Source organism: Empidonax traillii, unplaced genomic scaffold, assembly GCF_003031625.1.
Source record: "Empidonax traillii isolate 1590-97213 ecotype Southwest subspecies unplaced genomic scaffold, ASM303162v1 scaffold201:size1909950, whole genome shotgun sequence".
Lineage (NCBI taxonomy): Eukaryota > Metazoa > Chordata > Aves > Passeriformes > Tyrannidae > Empidonax > Empidonax traillii.
This window is the reverse complement of record NW_020955394.1, coordinates 557,633-573,214: the sequence shown is the minus strand read 5'-3', so window position 1 is coordinate 573,214 and position 15,582 is coordinate 557,633. Positions and strand designations below refer to the sequence as shown.

The 15,582-nt window shown below is 44.8% G+C and overlaps 2 protein-coding genes across 2 annotated transcripts in view; both read right to left on the bottom strand.

The window, feature by feature from the left end:
* CEMIP (cell migration inducing hyaluronidase 1) overlaps window positions 1-2,693 on the bottom strand; it is a 57,358-nt gene extending 54,665 nt beyond the window's left edge. The window contains exon 1 of the mRNA XM_027887004.1: window positions 766-2,693. The gene's annotated coding sequence lies outside the window, so the exon portion shown is untranslated. The remainder of the gene's footprint in view (window positions 1-765) is intronic.
* Window positions 2,694-5,890: 3,197 nt separating this feature from the next.
* Window positions 5,891-15,582, bottom strand: part of LOC114059051 (cell surface hyaluronidase-like) — a 47,172-nt gene continuing 37,480 nt past the window's right edge. Inside the window, 6 exon segments of the mRNA XM_027887047.1 lie at window positions 5,891-6,261; window positions 8,384-8,493; window positions 9,767-9,927; window positions 12,146-12,247; window positions 12,998-13,211; window positions 15,018-15,194. Coding sequence (XP_027742848.1) covers window positions 6,041-6,261; window positions 8,384-8,493; window positions 9,767-9,927; window positions 12,146-12,247; window positions 12,998-13,211; window positions 15,018-15,194 — 985 coding nt within the window. The 3' untranslated portion in view covers window positions 5,891-6,040.

The window sequence follows — 15,582 nt, the reverse complement described above, 5'->3', positions numbered from 1 at the left end:
GTATTTGACAGCCACGAGCTCTGGAAACGGCGGAGGCTCAGGACTTAGTACAGTCTATCAGGTGCTGAAATACTGCTACAGAGCAGTAGAAGAGAGGAATGCACTTAGCAACGCTATAACTTTGAATGATATACATTATCAGAGAGCAATGCTGTCGCCATGGAATTTGTGCCAGAACCAGGCTGCACGTGTCTGACATTTTAACAGCATTAGCCATCAACGTTTGATAAGCCAGAGCCCTTTTAAAGAAACATTATTAGAGGTATGCCCAAAGTACAGCAGTCACCATTAAAATGTCAAGATTTATTAGTGATTATTACACAGCCTGGTCTGCAAACCCAGTCACTGGGTTCTGCTTTAACGACAGAGGAAGAACTAAACAAGAGGTAATACCACAGAATGGTCATTGCAGATAAACAGTGTTTCTTAGAGCATAGACACAACCGTATGCTAGTGCTGCATAAAGCCAGATTCCAACTGGTAAGGTTTCTGTCATAAAATACATTCAGATGATATAAGAGTTCACAGGAATAAAAAGAAGGGATCGATTATTTTGGCAGTGATTTGCTCTCCTCTTATTTCATAGGTAGCAAAGAAATGTAAATGTCTTTGTTCTGGCCCATTACAAGTTCAAAGGAATGCCTCTGCTCTGTCCAGCTCACGAACTTGCTTCTGACACAAACCTGTGGCAAACTGGTAGGAAACTAGTTCAAGAAATTCCTCAGCCTTTGCTTTCTTTAGAGCCAAGAACAGCACAGCACTTACCATCAGGTTGTGCAAAATGGCTTCTGGTTTTATATCCCCAGTTGCTCACCAGGGACAGCTTCTGCATCCATCTTCATCAGCAGAGATCAAAACAAGCAATCAGACACTGGAAAAAAGTGCCATTTTTGGAGGTATCAGCTGTGTGCCAAGGCTCCGATGTTTTCGCAGTGTCTGATCTGCCACAGTCCAAAGAATATCCTGCTTATTTTGTGACTGAGGTAGGGTGTTTGATTCGGCTCGCAGCGAGCCCAAGTTCATTGCAATGTTAGTATTAACTGGCACTTGGGTTGGAAAGGCTGAGAGCCAAGAGGACCAAGAGGATCCGACTCCTCTGATTCAGCTCTGACTAACACATGGCCGGAAAAATGCTGCTCGGGGGATAATCTCAGGAATTTTCCTTCCAAACCTCTCAATTAAGCATGTTTCCCAAAACATTAGGCACAAGCAGCGACAAGTTTGATTTTGTTGTTCGGTATAGGAGGAGGAAGAGATAGTGACTCTCCTCATTACTGCCTGCTGCTGGAGCGGGCTCAGGAGCAGCTGCCTCCTGCCAGCCGGCGCTTCCTTAGCTCAGCGCTCGGAGCCGCGTGGGGATACAGCAACACGCTGCATCCCGCTTGAACAGGCGCCACGTGGCTGACTCCAGCTCTGATGTAACCACCAATGTCAACAAATCTCTCCCTCTGCAGATTCGGGCACTCTGAGAGCATAAGGGCCATACAAGTGTCCGCCTAAGCCTATCATCTCCAGCGTTCCTCAAATACCATCTGCGACTTCTCTCTTGGGTGAGAAAAGCATTTATATCTAGCCATTAAAAGCTGCCTGGCAATGGCAAAGTGGGACTCACATCCCTGGATCTGGCAAGGCAGACTCTCTGAAGTGATTCCCAGCTGCTGAATCTTTCCAAAAAGTGAACAATAGCAGCAGACAATGCTAAAAGTAGATGCAGGAAACCATTAGTCTTCAGCTGGCTGCTACTGCAGGTGTCAGCAGTGATACTGTACTAGAAAGCACACTGCAGAGAGGAATCCCTATCCACTGCCCTCCCTGCGATTTCAGTGCTGGAGGCAACACACAGCAGACAATCCTGAGAACAAAACAGTCAAGAAATGCTCCAAGGAAGCTGCATTGTCACAGGCATCGTGGTGGGGTCACAACAGACATCCTGAATCCCAGGGTCAGAGCAGAGCTTTCTGGAATGGTACCACCAGTCATTCAGAAACACACACCAGGCTCCCACCTTGACTTGCCACCTGGCACAACTCTGGGCCAACCACCTGACAACAAAATTTTTAGAAGTAACTCCCAATATTGAGTGTTTTAAAGTGCTTTTTAAGGCTGGCTTGACACTCTTTGGAGGTTGTTACTTCAGCATCTACTGAAGATGAGCTCCTTTTAGTGTGTCAAGCAGGGCATAGTGGGAGCATTAACAATCCATAACAAACATGACAAGGACAGGAAAAAAAAAAACAGCAGCTGCTTGGTCTCCCCTGAAAAAGATATCAAACAGAGGCAAGAAACTGTGAGGCTCTTGCTGCTGCTGCCAAGCAAGAGAGACCACTGACCTGCATGAGAGCAAAGCAGGGATCCAGTGCCATCCCCAGAGAAAAGTAGGAAAAGCTCACAGGGAAAGGTGCCTTTTAGCCTGATGGGGAGTGAACTCTCAGCAGATACTAATTTGCACAGCTGCTTGAGATGACCTGTGAGTAAAATCTGTGTTCCCCCAGGATCACCTGTGCAAGGTGAAATGCTGTGGGAGACCCTGATGGGTCAGTGCCAGGGCCATGGTGCCCCCCCAGGGGCCAAACCTGAACCCTCTCACAGCCATTGCTGATGCTGAGGGTGCAGTGATTTGATAGCTAGGTCTGAAGCCTTGCTGCATGTTTCCTCATGCATATGCAAGGATACTAACATCGATTTGGAAGCTGATCCTGAGAGAGGGAGGAGCTGTTTAATTAGCACCTCTGCTCCCTTTTTGCTGACATTGCGGGGTCCTCTTGCCCTGCTCGTGGAATTTTGCATTTTAGCCCCAGCTGGGAAGATAAATTTGAGGTGCACATTTGCCTTTCTGATCCGAGGACATGTCAGCACTTGCTACAATGACATTCCTGTGCAGGGGGAGCTTTTGCACACCCAGCCAGAGGCACAGCTAAAACCTGCAGAAAATAAACACACACATTTCTGGGGGTCACTAATGAAAATGCTTTTCAGTCCCAACCCGTGGCATCAGTGTAGCTGCCTCTGCTCCACATCTTGCTCTTATGCTTGCCACCCACACATCAGCTGCTCGTTTTTACTAGCAAGAAGAGGAGGATTAAACTCAGGAACAGACTTTAATTCTCAGTGAATCAATACTGGAGTCAAAAGCAGCACTCTGACTGTTTTTCCAGTGAACCTTGGTTTCTTTACAAATTCATCTAATGTCTTTCCCAACAAGAAAGAAGGTTCTGCTCATATATTCTGTTTATAAATATCACTGTAAATTCCTTGATTCCTGATGCCCATAAAAATAGATTCTGAATGAGAAGCAGGAGATATAGGAAATTTTTACAATCAATACATTAAAGAAAGCTAAGGTGTTTGCTAATTTGTTGCAACATTGGCACACTATTTTGAGACAGAAATAAAAGGGGGGGGAAGCAACCCCCCCTTTTTTTTTTTCTTTTTTTTTTGCAGAGGCTTACAGACCTTGAAAAGGAAATTTCGGCTTCACTAAAACAGAATCGTTTGCAATTCACATCACTCCACCCATCTGAGGCTGACTGACTGTCTACCAGTTTCTCAAGCTTTCGAAGTGCTCAGAATTTCAGCATTTCACTGAACTAAACTCTCATCCACTGCATGAAGTTTTTAAAGCAGCAAAGTGTTGGGAAGCTGAGCCCTGCTTGCTGAGGTTCAGGGTGCACTGACTCTGCTGTGCCTGCTGACAGACATTCAGTGAATAGCCAAGCTCGTGCTTCCTGGGAGCACCAGACCTAGCGTGTTCCCACTGCAGAAATACTCTGGGGATAACCAGAACAGCTGTATACCCCGAATGCCTGAGATGTGTTGAACCTGCCTGGATCAGCTGCAAGTCCACGAGGACAGGCACAGTCCGTATGGACTCCAGCACGAGAGTGGGGATCCTCCCACTCAGGAAATCCCCAGGAGGAATTCGGCAGCTTCCCACTGACACAATGCCCGTGCAACACTTACCCCACAGCTTCACACACACAGGCTCCTGGTGCATGCCAAGTTAGCAGCAGCCTTTGAAAACATCGTCTTGAATGTGATGTCCCAAGGGTCCCTGGAGGAATTGTACCCTCTGCAGAGCGTCCCTGGTTTGAAGGCTTTTTTCCCTCCCAGGTAAGGAAAGTGTGTGCAGTGGCTGAAGAGGATCACAGCATCCTGAATCCTCTTCAAACTGCTGCTTTTAACTACCCAAATAACTGCATCAGGATGTAAATATTTTTCTTTTTGCTTTTGTGGTACTTCACTGTTTGCATCTGGCTCGCCACGACTCCACGCCTTCCTCTCCAGGACATTTGCCATTTGCTCTCCTTCTGGGGCGGGAGGAGGAATAGAAATTTTTCAGAGGTTTAGGCACATTCCTCTCCTTCCTTCACCAGGCTCTTCCTTTGCCAATTGTTTAGTCTCAGCCTGGGGTTAGAACTCTGCAAAGTTTTATTGGGATCCAGGGTCTGGACGTGTCACAGATTATCAAATAAATCTCCAAGAAGCTAAAAGCTTGCTCTGTAAGTACTTGTTCCAATGCTGGGCTTATGCTCACGAGCCAAAAACATCTTGCTTTTCTTCCCCTGTACAGCCTCAGAAATCATAACAATTAGGTACCAATAGGAACTCAAAAGGACTTCAGGGAGCTCCTCAGAGTGTCAGTCCCAGCTGCTCAGGCTATTGTACCAATCCTCATCCCCAGGATGTCCTGTGCATCACACTTTGTCTTACCTGTACTGAGTAGTATCAGTGATTTCTTCACACTTTCTAGCAAGCCACGACCTCTCCCCTGGCCAAACCTGAGTCGCACCTCTCCTGCCTGGTGTAGGGTTGGAGCCACAGTCTCCTTCACTGCCCACAAACCTTTCAGATGTCCTCTCACCCCATGTCCAAGGACCACGGGTGGTTTGTGTCTGGAGGAGTCAAGCATCCCAGCCAAGGCGGTCAGTCTCCACTCAGAACACAAAATCAGCTGGCTGGTGCGTGGATGCCAGAGCAACTAACTCACCCGGGAGCAAAAGTCTGGCCAACAAAACACTAACCTTTCCCTGTAGCAACTTGTTTGGCCATTTCTGAGAATTCCAAAGAAACAACGGGACGTTAATTACAAAGCTGTTACACCTACCTGTTTGAGTAAGCCATGAGAAGAAGACAGAGATAGTCTGAAATCGCCTGTCCCTTCACTGCTGTCACCAAGTAATGTCATGTTTAAACCAAAGTGAGTCTGTCACCATTTTGGGATAACTGTGCTTAACTGTAGTCAGTGAGATCATCAGTTGTTTCTCACTTGGCATGCAAAGCTCTGGTTTTGTCTTTACTTCAACCAACAGCACATAAAAAAGCAAAGAGAATTAGCCACTCCTGCTGGTGTTTCCCTCAATGGGAGCAGAAAGTCAATACAAGTATTGCCTGAAAGGAAAACAAGACTTTACCCTAAGCAGCTCATACTTCATAGGTCTTTAATTAAATGTTCACATCAGTTGGACAAACATCATTTCACTAGTCATTAGCTTCAGACAGAAACATATTTATAACTCCTTGTTGCATCCTGTGCATCCAGTTCAATTAAAAAACACTGTTGTAAGATCACTGCACACTGACCAAGCAAGTTGTTGAGTTCAGATAAGATACCATGGCAGATGGACACTTTGTTTTTTTTAAAAGCAGACATTAATGGAGCAAAAACAGGACTGAAGGGAGAAATTCCCTACCTCTGCTGAAGTTCATCTGTTTCCCTGGATATTGTTAAAATTTCCACACCAAATTCCATTTCCAGTCCTGGTGTTACCGGAAAACAGGCTCTTTAAAACTTACCTTTTGACACCAAATATATTGAAATATGTCACAGACATATTGAAACACTTCTCCCCCCTCAAGGTGCTCCTGTTCTGCCCTGTGATGCACCGGTTTTGGAATAAAGGTCTACCACAGAGAATGAGAATACATTTATTAGTTATAAAGTATACAGGTGAACACCATTGGTTTGGTACATTCTTGTAAGGACAGGAGCAGGTTTTGGTGAGGGTGGTGGGCTCTGCCTGGCTGGTGCTCCCCAGCAGTGCTAACCCCGGGGTGCCACAGCCTTTGCAGGGGTGTGCTCTGAGCGGCTCTGAGGAAAAGCAAACCTTAGTGACTTATCAGCATCAGCTGGACATTGATACTCTTTCAGCTTCAAAGGAACATAATGCTGTAGAGAAGCAGCTTTCTGATAACCAGCATGATTAAGGACTTTAATCCAGGAGGGCTTGGCTTGTCCTTTATAGCCAAGCATGGCAAAACTCCCTGAAAAACAGACACAAAGAGAGTGACCCTCTGGGTGTGTCAGTTCATTTAGCAGCAGTACAGCACGGGCTCTCTCCACACATCATGGAAGCATTTTAGCCCTTCTTTTTTTCCTTGGATTAATATATTGGAACATTTAGGAGAGAGAAAGGGTGATAAAAGAGGAAATGAGCCTCGCTGAAGCCGTAACATCACTGCATCACAGATCTGCAGATATTTCAACAGGCTAAACTAGGTACCCAGATGTCAGTTGCCAGGAATATTGTTTCACTCTTTATTTTTAAGTAAGACTGGTACTTTTTTTCATGTTTGACTACCTGAAAATGGTTAGGCACTTTGAATCCTTCTTTTATTAGTGTACATCATTTCTTCCTGTTATACCTAAACTATCCCCCATGTCGACTCTGCTCTGGTCCTCTGCTGTCCCAAAGTACAAAGGCATTATGTATTCTTCCATTTTAATAATAATGTCTTGTGTTTATATTATGCTTTTCATTGCAAAGACTCCCAAGGCTATTTGCAGCTGGTTGGATCGAGACTATTCCCGTAAACACTTCTAATTTAAATAAGATTTTGCAAAACCAGGAAACAAGACCCTAAATCCTGATCCCACTGGGGTCAAGAGGGGTTTTTTTGCATTATCCCTGGCAGAAGCAATGTGCACTTGGGAGAAATGCTCCAGCCTGCCCTGAAACACAACCCCCCCCAGTGAGGAGCAGTCCCGGAGCTGTGAAGTCAAATAGTGCACATACCTGAACCAGCAGGAGGAAGCTCATGGAGCAGAACATAATTACCCAGACTGGAAATCAGGGCAGACACATGGGTGAACACCCTTGCCCTTAGGAAAAGCAAAACAGGGGTGGCTTGTGAACAGCCAGCAGCAGCTTAGTCCCACTGCCAGTCACCAGCATCCCATCGAGGTGGCAGGGCAAGAATGTGGCCACCAGCCAGCATGTCCTGGGAGGGTGCTGGCCCTGCCTGCTGTTTTTTGTGCCCCAGGAGCAGTTGGGGCTGGAGGATGAACCAAGCACCCAAAATAGCCAAAGTGAGTGGCACAGATGGTTCAAGGGACCAAGTCTGGGGGAAAAAAAAAAAAAAAAAAAAAAGATTCCTTTTTAATCAAAAAATTCCTTTCAGAAGTATTCAGGGCTTTGATGAAAGAATGAAACAATGAAGTTTCAGGACAAAAACAAAACAAAAAAAACCTCAAACTTTTGCTTTTCAAAGGATAAAACAAGAAACAGCTTCTTGGGAATCAAAACAGGCACCGAAGTGAAATCACTGCCTTTCTTGTAAAGACCGTGCTATCCTCCCCTGGAACGGTCACAGTGATGAGCTTTGAAACTTTGACCAGAAATTTATATAAATTTCAGTAAAGCAGTGGGGAAAAAAAATCCCCAAACTCCAAAGAAAAAAAAGAAGCTGGAAATACAGCCAATTTTCCATCTGATCTCTGTGTGAAGTCCTGAAATCTGAATCAAGCTGTCTGGCTGTTTTCTTATTGCTTTATCACTTACATTATTCATCCAAACCTGGACTCAATAGCCCCTAGTTTTCCAGGAGGAAACCCAGCATGGATTTCCTGGACCAAGGCTACCAATGTATTTCTTGCAGCAATCCAAGGTAAAATTGTAATAAGAACTTTTCCAAGCTGTTGATTTCACCTTCCTTCTGTCCAAAAAATAAATAGCTCCTATTTCACTGCAAGCTGTTTTCTTTTTCATCAACTTTTCAGGATATGCTTGTTTTTCCTCACAAAGCAGTAGAATTTTAGAGATGGAATCTTTGTCAAAAAAAATCTCCTTTCTTTTTTTTTTTCCTTAGGAAAACAAGTTCTCTTTAGGATGAAAAATTTGCAGCATGCAACTTCTTACAGGTGAAGTAGGGTGAACCCCCTGAAATAACTATGCTACTTCTCACTGTCCCTAAGCCAAGAGGATTTTACTAGGTTACACTGGCATATTGTGGCAGGAAATATATTGACAAGCACTGTGCAGATGTGTATACATTTTTGATTGGGAAACACCAGAATTACTGGTGTGCTTCCCAGCCCAATAAAAAGCAAAACAAACATGGAAAGCAATAAAACGCAGAAGAAATATGATGGAATAAATATATTTACCTCCCTTGTGGAAGACAATAGGCTTTGCTGAACCTAACCTGGTAAAAACAGACATTTCAGAGCTGCCCACCACGTCTGTGACACTTCTAGAGCACACAAGAACAAGTGATCTGAAAAACAGGACAGTAATTACAGCATGATTCCAAAATATTGCTTTCATTAAGAATCTTCAATACCTTTAAGATCCTATTCTGAAAAGTACGTAAGAGCTTGCTTTACTTTAAGAACATTTTTAAATCCCTTTGATTTCAATCACATGTAAGCTTTCACAAGTTTAAGCCTCTATTTAAATGTTCCTAAATTAAACTTGTTCTTCAATGGAATCAAAACAAGCACAAATGACTGTAAGTGTATCCATCCCTTATGGGAGAGGGACACTCAGTTGCTGTGCAGTCCTGAGACTCTGAAACCATCTTCATCCTGGCTCTGATTTTCAGTCAAGCTTCAGCCTGTCTCTGGTCCTCAGAGATGTGCTTTCAGCCCCCAGTGAGCTGTACCTGCAGTGAATTACAGGCACAACTGCTTGCATTTAGCTGAATGCCTAGGCTTGCAAAAATACTCATCCTACCAGAAAAACAAACCAAATGTACAGACATCACATGGATATATGTCACTTCGTGCACATCCGATACATGTACATACTCATGCACATAAATACAGATGTAATAACTCTGGGATGTTTAAATCGTTGGTCATAAACTGCTCAGAAATGTCTTGGACTGAAAGTCTGTTTTTTGGTTATTTGACCTGCTTCTACCAGCAGCCAAGAATTTATCTACCAATCTCTGTTGTTCCCTGTTTGTGTGGCGACACATAAAACCACAGGGAATGTGGGACAGACACAAACAGAGGTGATCCAGACCATTGCCAGGACACACGCGAGGCAGGAGAGCCAGCAGGCAGGCAGGTCTGGTCACTGGCTTACCCAAGAAAAGTCCCACTGGAAAATCTGGCACACCTATGATTTTCATCTGCCACGAGAGGCAAAAACAATCAGTAAGAGTAAACAGAAATTGACTGGTTTCCGAAATGGAAAACTGAATCATTGGCTGCCAGGAAATGGCTGGACACTGGGATGGGTGTGCAGGATTGCAAGTGTCATTGCAAGGACCTTATCTACTCCATAATGGAAAATGAGTGGTTTATTTAGAAAAAAATTGCTAGTTTTCCAGAAAACCTGTTCCTGACTGCTCTAACCTGTACAATCCTGGGAGAGAGATGCTGCTTCTCTTATTATCTGGCTGATATTTCGGATTTGTACATGTTTAATCTGTGCCAGATTTCTTCAGAGAACAGGTTTGGTTATGAAAGTAGGTCGTTTTCCTTTCTTTATCTGTCAGCCACAGGTTGCTACATGAACTGGGCTCTCAGCAGTTTACTTACCTCTCTTTTATGGATGTGTGAACGTAATCAGTTATTGCACGGGCAGCGTTTTCACTGGTAACTGTGTCAAAGTGCCATCTACTTACAACTGCTCCTGAACATGCATCCAGCACCAGGAAGAATATCCCACTGCTATTGAACAGGAACACTGTACCATTTATCTGTAACAAAAAAACAGAGGTAGGTTTTATGGAGGCACGCTGGGGAGCCTCAGATTGTGATCCTGCTCCTCCGTAAGGGAATTGCAAGCAAGAAAAATATCTACATTTTAAAAATACCTATAATTTTAAAATGTATCATTAGTACAGATGAAGTGATCTCATGGATAGTTGGTCAGTGGCAGGAGGAAGCAAAACCCTTAGTTCTCAAAGGGGTACAAAAACATGAGAAATGAGGTCATCAGCATCTTTAGTGGATTAGGAAGATACATTTGGGAAGCCAAGAATCCCAAGAGTAAAATGCTTAGTTCAGCCTTAATACAGTTTCCTTTCATGTGGGGGAAATTACTGTCACTTGGCAAAGTGGATTTGACCACAGAGCAAGAGAGAGGTGCTGAGACAGCAGATGGGGGAATAGAAGTAACACATGCACTTTGTTGTTTTCTCTGAAAATTTAAATATCAAAACCAAACTGTTCCTTCTTGGTAGGGCTGTATCAACGCCTCAAAAAACTTGTAGCAGAAACGGCTCCTACTCTTCTTCTTTCCCACAGCAAGAGCTCCTTCCCCAAGTTACGCTTCTCAAGACATGCCACAGTATTTACCTTTAGAAAGCCAAAAACTCTTTGAGGTAGCTGGCTCTGGTGCATCCCCCCAGCACCCTGAGGGACAGCTAATCCTGAGACAACACAACCTCCACCAAGGAGAGCAACAGTGTACCGAGGTCAGAATGAACCCAGGATACACAAGAATTCCAAAGCCCACACAGCATCAGGGAGCTCAGAGGCATCCCATCAATCTGAGACATGAATGTCTCCAGAGAATATAGGGCCAGACTGAATGAGGGAGCCAAGTGTTAAAAAGTGGCTTCTGCAAGATGTCAGAGGATGCTGAACGCAATAGGGGGTCAAGGGTAAGGAAACATGAATCTCCAGGCCATGGGTGGCCAGAGAGGAGTGAAGAGGAGCAAAGACAGACAAAGTCTTTTGCCTGCCCTGGCTGTCTGACACTCCTAAGTGTGGGAAGTGTGACAAAGTCTGGGTGCACACGCAGCAGAGAGCAACCACCACTGCAAACAGACCCAAGAGAGAGCCTCTGCCAAAGAAACAGCTCTGATGTGTGTCCTGTCCCACATCCACGTGCTACAGACCCCCAGAGGAGACAACACACGGGTCGCCATGGCCCCACGGACTGGGGCAGGGCTCATCACACTCGGCTCACTCAGCCTGTGGGAAAGCTTGGATCAGAAATTTAAAACATTTCTGACCTTTGCATCTCATTCAGCAAAACAAGAACAAAGCATGTACTTCTTTATTTCCAAATTCTCTGAACATTTTAAGATTCAGGACAAGAATCCTCCTTTAGACAGTAATCTTTACCATTTGCCTAGCCCAGACTTTACTGCAGCTAGGAGTGCATGTGTTAGATATAAAACTTCCTTAGGAAAACAGCACTTTGCATTAAAGCCTTAAAAAAGGCAAAGAAGCTTTGAGGACACTACACCCATCCCATGAGTGCTGCACACACAGAGGTATCTGTGCTTCACCACAGGTGAGGGTGCTGCCTCCAGTAACACCTGCTTGCTAATGGTTTTGAATAAATTTTTGATGATGCAGCCAGTGCACTGGCAAGAAACCTTGGCTGCTCAGACTTCTTGAGGATGCTGTACCAGCTCTGCTTGGCATTTGTTAGCATTGATTAGAACTCAGTAGCACACAGGCATGTAAGCCTGGACAGTGTTCTTGCAAGAATGATTCCAATCACCCTCCACTGTCTAGACAGATATAAAAGGCATGTGCAGGGACAATCTGACAGCTCCAAACTGCTTCAGTAGTGAAATGCAGTTATTTTTATCTTTTAGTGCAATAGCAGCAGAGAAAATCAGGAAAACAAACTTGTTTTTTCCCCCCACATCCTTTGTAAACAGTGACTTCTGCTTTTTCCTCCCCTTCTTCTACATTAGAGTGGTGGTGTTAATTCTTTTTCTGAGATGATAAAAGGCCTTTTTTTCCCTTAAAGGCTCAAATCCTCATCTGAATAGAATAGGAACTCCCAGTGACTTTAATGGAGTTAATTGTAAGGGAGAACAATGCACTTGCTTCTTCCAGGGGAACTTCCCATTTCCTTCTGCCAAGGCTCAGCAAGATTCTGCAGTAAATTTCCTTGGAGATAAAGTTTTTTCTGTTTAACCACTACTTAAAATGCAGTAAAACACAACATACCTTAATGAACGCAGATGTCAAGTGGTTTTGCGTGTCCACCCTGCCGAGAGATTGGATCTGGATCCTTATATACTCGACTGAGGGTGTGCTGGTGATGGCAACCTGCAATTACACCAGAGACAGAACCTTAAAGGTTGGCTTGCTAACTGGTTTTCATCAGCAAAATGACACCAGGTATCCATGCTTGTATATACATGATTACAAAACTTAAAGTCCTTTATTCACAGTTAAGTGCTCATTATCGAGACAGCGTTTATCAAAGGATTGTGGGAATGCTGGTTGGAAGAGACCTCTGATGGCGACTTTGCCACTAAGTAAGTTTAAAAGTTGAGTATGGTTTTCATATATTTTGCTTGAATATAAACTGAAGTGCAGGTCTGTAGGAGTCTGAAACAATTCTACAGGATTTAGAGTGGAATGAATTTACAGTAAACAAGGAGAAAAGCTGGCTCTAATTTTCCAGTTATTCCTGTTAACCAGAATTACTTCCCAGTTTGAAATACAGCAGCAATGCTGTACTTCTGAATTCAAAGCTACTTCGAAATAAGCCCTCCCAAGAGTCCTTTTGTTTAAGCATAAAAGAAAGAAAGGGGGGAAAAGGTGCCATGAATGTACATCCACGTGCTTCCAGCTGGGCAATTTCTTTGAGGCAAGCTTTGAGGCACAGCACAGAAAGCTGCAGCAATTCAGAGCAAACCCCTCCCCTTTGCACAGGTTACGTGATGCTGGGCAGATTCACATGTGGGAATTCCCTGCGGCTTCTCCTTATACGCTGTCAGAACAAATTGACCACGCGTGGGCTCACAGACATTGCACAACCTTCAGGGGCAGTTTCGTGCATCGTGGTGGTACCTGTGGGGCTCCACACGCCCTGCACAGCCCGGCTGGGCTCTGGGACACGGGGTGCTGGGCAGCCACTGGCCTCTCAGGGAAGGGGTTGGGGTCACAGCTCCAGGAGTCCCCCGGGCTCATGTGTGCCGTGATTTTGATCCGTTCACAGCCTTGCTGAGAGCAGTAACTGTGTCCTTCCCGAGCTGCGTGGGCTTGCAGGTGAACAAACAGGTACCTACAGATGGGAGCAAACAGAGGCATCAGACCCCCACTGTGGGCTTAGAGGACAAGCTGAGCAGAGACAGGACCTGCACATCCGTTGCCAAGTGGGTCCTTCAAGGATGCAGGTCGAGCTCCCCTCTCATACTGGTGTGACAAGACCTGCAGCGCTTGCAGCCCACATGCCCAAGCCTTCACCACGCAAGCAGCACGTGGGACAGACCCCCAAGCACTCCTGCTGCTTCTGGGGATGGTGGCATCCCACCAGAGAAGGAGCAGCAGCTCTGCATAGGCTGTTGTGCAGAAGGACACAGATTTGCTTGGAAATTATGAGCATTGGCCCTTCAGCTCACTTCATGGTAGAGCTCAGCCCTAGGCATGCATGACAGAAGCTCCAAGGCAGCCAGGCCTTCTGGCCTTTGGAGTTCATTTTTATTTCTAACTGTTCCAAGTATGTTTTCAGTCCTGCCCATGCTACAGTTCAGGCTGAAGAAATTACATATACAGCTCAGTTCCTATTTAGGATCAAAAAGATACATGAGCTTTGCATGGAATTTTCATTCTATTTCTTTTAAAACTAAATATTTGTTTCTTTTTGTCTGTGAAAAAGAATGAGTAAGATTGATTCCTTTCCAAGGATGTGGGGTTAAAAAAAGAAGGGGAAACATCCCACTCATTATGAAATAACGTCTAAAAAACAACAACAGGAAAAGAAAAATGCCAATCCTGTAACTTCTGTACTCTGACAGGCCAAAAAAACCACTGCTGAACTAAACAGAGAACCAAAATGCTGATACTGCCAGAATTTAGTTAGGTTAGACCCATCAATCTGCGTGTGCCAGGTCCAGATGGCTGCTGGCAGCTCATGGCTTTTCCCCCACAGACCCACACGTGTGACCATTTTCCCTGCTATTCAGTAGTAAACAACCTGTTTACAGATTTTGGGCAACTTTTTTTTTCTTTTTTTTAAGGAGGATTAATTAGCAATTTGGTGTTTCACAATTCCTGTGATGAGAGAGACCTGGCCATCAGCAAGGAGCCTGGTTAGCAAGGAAGGCATTCCGGGATTTGATTGCTCATGTGTTATGGTTGAATGAATAAATATATCCCATCTTATTTTCAAATCTGGCATTTGTGGATTGATTCCTGAAGTAGCTACTTAGTCAGGTGAAGCATCATGGGACTCATGGTTAAACCACAAAACACTTTTTTTCCTCCCTATTTTAGCTGACTGAGAAACACAGTTTCGCAATATGTTTTTTTTAACCAAAGGTGTCCTAAAGCCTTTCAGAGACAGTGTAAGATTTATAGGACCATCTTCATGCCTTTGTAAATGAGAGATATGCTGTGGCGCTCTCCTTTTTTCACAAAATCTGATTTTTAGAATGTGATTATTTTAGAAATCTCTCTTCATGGGGATATGCAGAAGTTGAAACTCCCCAAACTGTCTCAGTGTTGGAGCCAAAGCAGTTGCAAAAGGGCTCTTTCTCGTGGCCCTTTGGGGTACAACGAGTTCAAACAAATATTTACACCGTGCCCACACCTGCAGCAATCTAAACAGCAGGGATGCACAAGGTGTTCAGTTCAGCCAAGAAATCAGCCATTCTCTGGGCAGGAATGCAAATCACTGCTTAGATGCAGACATAGACCTGCCCCAGGTACTCCAGCCTGGAAATCCATTTTGACCTGAAATCAGTGAAGAGAGCATGCAGAGTGGACAGACCTGAATTTTAGCTATGAGAAAGAAGAAAGGAGGTGCTGGGGCTGGTAAGAGAAAGACCCCAGGGGCTTTCTGCCCACCCAGGGGCACAGCAGGGCTCACCCTGATGCTCTGTCGAAGTAGAAGAGCCGCTCATGAGCTCTGTTGAGAGCGATGGAAGGAGCAGCAAGGTAGTGCTGGACACTGTGCACCATCCCTGTCCGTCGCTGGTAGATATCTCCCACCACCTGGAAAACGGCTTCCCTGGGATAGCAGAGGGCAACACGCAGCCAGTCTCCTCTGTCGGCAGAAAGGGCAGACGGGGGGAAAGGGAAAAAATGCACTTCAGGGCTTGAGCACAAGAGAGATGGTCTGCAGCCAAAAGTACAGTCTTCAGGGGAAAACAAAGAAATGTCCTTTGAGGTTCTCTTTTTCTTTTAAAAAAACACAACAAATCCTCAAAGCCAAAGAAAATCAGATTTTTTTTTTTTTTTTTTTGCTTTGTCTGGAAACAACGGCTGCTTATTACGAAGGTCTGATCCAGGGACCCCGGCTGACCTCAGAGGACTTTGAGACAGGTGCCAGGATGGCTTAAAACCAGATATTTTCTCTTTCTTGCCCCATAAGGCTGAGGTACAATCAGTCACATACCCACTCGTGTCTCCTGAGGCAGCCGGGGCTTGTTTCA